The sequence below is a fragment of the Gavialis gangeticus genome, unplaced genomic scaffold (assembly GCF_001723915.1).
Source record: "Gavialis gangeticus isolate Ggan-Ray unplaced genomic scaffold, GavGan_comp1, whole genome shotgun sequence".
In the NCBI taxonomy this organism is placed as follows: Eukaryota; Metazoa; Chordata; order Crocodylia; family Gavialidae; genus Gavialis; species Gavialis gangeticus.
The window spans coordinates 34,432,648-34,436,877 of NW_017728996.1; the positions used below are offsets into that span (position 1 = coordinate 34,432,648).

At 35.4% G+C, this 4,230-nt stretch overlaps 1 protein-coding gene across 3 annotated transcripts in view; it reads left to right on the plus strand.

Moving 5' to 3' along the window:
* The window catches only part of LIPC (lipase C, hepatic type), a 113,844-nt gene extending 109,614 nt beyond the window's left edge, over positions 1-4,230 (plus strand). For all 3 annotated transcript variants that reach the window (XM_019504299.1, XM_019504300.1, XM_019504301.1), the window contains one exon: positions 2,617-4,230. In XM_019504299.1, coding sequence (XP_019359844.1) covers positions 2,617-2,728 — 112 coding nt within the window. In that variant the 3' untranslated portion in view covers positions 2,729-4,230. The remainder of the gene's footprint in view (positions 1-2,616) is intronic.

A 4,230-nucleotide genomic window follows, 5' to 3' on the forward strand; every position in this document is an offset into this window, starting at 1 on the left:
AATTTTTTTTTTTTTTTTTTGTGAGTAATTAAGCCAGTTTCAGCACAGGCATATCCTGAAAATACTACAAAACAGATTCAAAACCCGCCTCTCCACTTCCCCTCAAAACTATTATGTGCGTTAGAACAATTACTCCTTTCAGAGATAATCCACTGCATCTTATATTATGCTCAAAAGGCCAACAGTGGCAAAGTAGCTTTCAGACCTATGCAGTCTCTCTGATATTTTCATTGTATTAAGTGAACTCAAGTTGTCCATTTTCATGATAGAACTGATATATATTTTTGGACTGACTTTTTTTTTTTCTCCTCCTCATCCAACCTCAGGTAGGCGACATGTTCTTCCCATAACGTATGTAGTTTAATGTATGTAGTATCTCCTGTAAAATTAAATAGAGGGTTAACAGTTCCCACCATTGTAGTGGTGAGTTACGTACATACATAAGCAAGTATCAGAAAGCCCCCAGAGGAAGAGCACAATGTAAACTGACCACCCCTCACATTTGGCAGTCACTGTAGTCCAGCTGTTTTGACAGTTTGCTGATGCTGTGAATGATGTAACGAGTTTTGCCAGGTGAACTTTTAAGAGCATCAGCTCTGGGTTTGACAGGAATTGAGTTTTCCTGAGTAAAAGCTTCCAAATGCAGTGTAAGGTTTCTTGGTTTTTTGTACTCTACTCTGGAACAGGACCATTGAGCTCTAAGCACTGTAGATCATCCCCCAAATACAAACCACAGCAATAGGAGAATGTTGCTGCTTGTATTTGTGAAATTGCTTGTTCTTAATGGAAAGAAAATTTCTAGCCAGGACACTGTACGGCAATGTTTGCAACAACGGCCACTTCTTTAAGATTAGGTCTTTTAATTAAGGTTAAATGAGAAAAGCTTGTCCAACCTAGTAACCGTAGCTCAGCATTACAGGGCTGCACACAAGAAGGGGCAATTAAACACTGATCTTGCCCAGAGGATAGATCTCACCAGTGTCCGTGATGGCAGATTACAGATTCTGCATGGCACAGCAACTGTCTGGAAAGCAACAGCTCCCTGGTGCTAGCTTGAAAGACAGTTTAAATTGTGACTTAAGAGATTTGCCAGGTTTCTCAACTTGAAGAAAATAAATTATACAAACATCTACTTGACAAATACACTTCTATGCTTTCTTACTTCTTCCTAAAAATGTTTTATAAATATTTTCCTCCTCATGGCTTGGCCTCTCTCACTTGCTCCTACCATAAATTATTAATCCTGGACTTATGACATTGCATGTTGGTATGAAAATTGAAGGATCAAATTGGAGCATAACAAGCACAGGGAATTTGAGACCCATTGATTGAAACATTTATCTTGTTACTGTTCTTGATTCTGTTAACATGCACCAATAACATGCTTCAAGAGAAGTCAAACACAGTTCAAAGACGTATTTTTAAGCTGCCTAAGGATTCCTATGGAGGAGCTAAAATCAGATTGGAGGCTGTGGCAGAATCATTAAAACTTTTAATGTAATTCTAGATAGCCAATGTCCCTTGAAAGTCTGTCACCACAAGAAGCACTGGCTACTCATGCCAAAGTTTTACTAGGTGCTAACATTGATTTTTTTCTGTGAAATCTGGGACTGATGAAAACTTGAACAACACTGCTACTGAAATACTAAAACCATCTGGGCCAAGGGAATGGCGAAGTGGGAAGCATGAGGAATACTCAAGGAAAATATTTCCTCAAAAGAAAAAAGAGTGGGTAGATTTTTAAATGAGTTACTAAAACCATCTTGGCAAGATAAAACTGCAAAGAATTAAGCATCAGTAAACTGTGAATTTTAAAATTTTAGGAATGCTGACAAAGACAAACCATGCACCCCGACTACTCTTTGACCTTCTCAAGTACTTATACTGTTTACTATATTTTCACATCATTTTCCCAAGCTGTGATCGTTGTTTCTGGGACTGACGCATACAGTGGATTTTCCCTGTGTGGGGAAAAAGTGAGATTTATGTCAGAAGATATTCTTAAAACTGCTTCTTAAAAGAGCAGAGGAGCCCACAAGAAGGACCAAGCTGTCATCTACCTTGAAGCCTTCATTCTCTCATCTTAGAAAATCTTATGGGTTTGCCTGTGTTAAAGTACTTCTTGCTAAAATGTCCAGATAGTGATATTAATGTGTCAGCACCACTCATGGTAGCAAATGGGAACATGTTTGTGTAGGAAGCCTAGCCAGTTCCTGATGGTTTATATACATTATCTAACTCAGAACAGATTTACATGACCTGCTATTTAATCTCCTGGTGGCCATCAAGTCCTTGAGTATTTTAGCATTCCACCAATGGCAGCAACAGGGGGAGTTGAAAAAAGGTAATAGCTAGAAAAAAAATGCTAGAAATGCTAGAAAAGAATTCCTGGTAGAGGTAAGATGCATAATTGATACTGTATACAAGAAAAAACCTAACTACATAGGTGCTAGCTCCCATGCTTCAAATACCATGTTGCCAGATGCACGTTTATCACTAGCAGCAAGTAAAAAAGAATTAATGTATCTTTTTAAAAATATATATCAGAAATGAGAACTCTAAGAGTGATGATCAGGAACAGAGTATTTATACTTATTCATTGTGTTTTCTGTTTAGAATGACATTTTGTTCTCAAAGTATTGACAATGTACACCTCCATCCATCCCAAGAGAAAACGTTTGTGAGATGTGAGAATCGTCCTCGAAGATTAAAGAGAAAATTCAGATGAGGAAGAGAATCAAAGCTGCCTATCAAGAATAAGTTAAATTTTACTGACTAAAAATCACAATTAAAAGTATAAACATAAGTTCAACAAAAATTGAAGTACCCTCATAGATCCAGATACAAGGAACAAATTTAGATTTTATGTTTATGATAACAGCAAACTAAAAATATGCCCTTAAAGCTACTCCTATAGAGATGAACGGACATTTTCTTAGTTAACATTATGTATTGAGATCTAAATTGCTTTGAACTTTGAAAGAAAACCTGCTCAGAGGAAATCTAAACATTGTTACTTCAAGGAATTCTTGATAGAAGTGTCTTTTAAATATTAGCTTTTATATTACAAGTGCCTTAAAATGAATCCGATGTCCAATTAAACCACTTAAAATAACAATTTGATTACTGTAAAATGAAAGTAGTTTTGGAAGCCACAAATTAGCTGTTCAGTGCAGTAATTCACAGGTGACTTGTCCCAAACCTGAGTATTGAAGCATATCAGCTAAAGCCAAGTTAATGTACTTGTAATAAGCTTGCTGTTTAAACCACTTAAAGCAAATATCCTATTGAATAGATAACATGTTCATTTACAGAAAACTATTGATCTTTTATCTTGCTAAAGTTCAAGACCTAAGGAGTTATGAAGGTGATAGGAACATCCTTCATGACTGAGATACTCACTATAAAACGTAGCATTATGAGCCACATAATTGTGCCTTTGATAACGTGCTTCACTAAAGTTTATTCTATTGGAAAATGCTTTACTGTTCAATGTAGTGATTAAATATTTTAATTAAACTAATCTACTTTAAAGAAATGCTTAGCATGCTAAGCATGATTCCAGCTGATAGTCCTTGTTACACAGCCGAGTTCAGTGAACTTTTGCATTTAAATTCTTTTCACCATGTTAGTGTGAACTCTAACACTACTTTAAAATTACAGCACAAATAAACGAACGTGATTTACAAATTAATGCAAATTGCAGAATATTCAACAGCAGCCTAACATTACATTTGGAAAATTCAAGATCAGACATGTACATTCCCCCCCTCTCCTTCCCCCCCCCCCACCCCCAAATCTTAAACTAGCAAATAAGAAGAAAAACAACCTACATTTTTGGATGAAATTTTATTTTCAGGCTATTACATACAGTTATCAGAAATAAAGATTTTTATTTGTCATTTGTTCACCCCCAAAATTATAGTATTTATCATTTATGTTTTACCATTGTATATTTATTAAATTTTTTTAGTTTTAAAACTTTAAGGCACTAAATTATATACTGTATTGTTCTGATTAAAAAAGTCAAACCTGAACATAAAAGTCAATCCCAAATTTTCAGGTTCAATTTCAGGAAGAAAAAACCAAATCCTTTTATTCTCAAATAAGTCAATAACTACAGATAAATGTCCTTAACTGTGCGATATAGCCTGATTGTTGGATGACTGGTTATAGGCTTGTCTTTCATATTAGCTGAAAGAAATCTTTGTGGTTCCAAGTGGGAAAAAA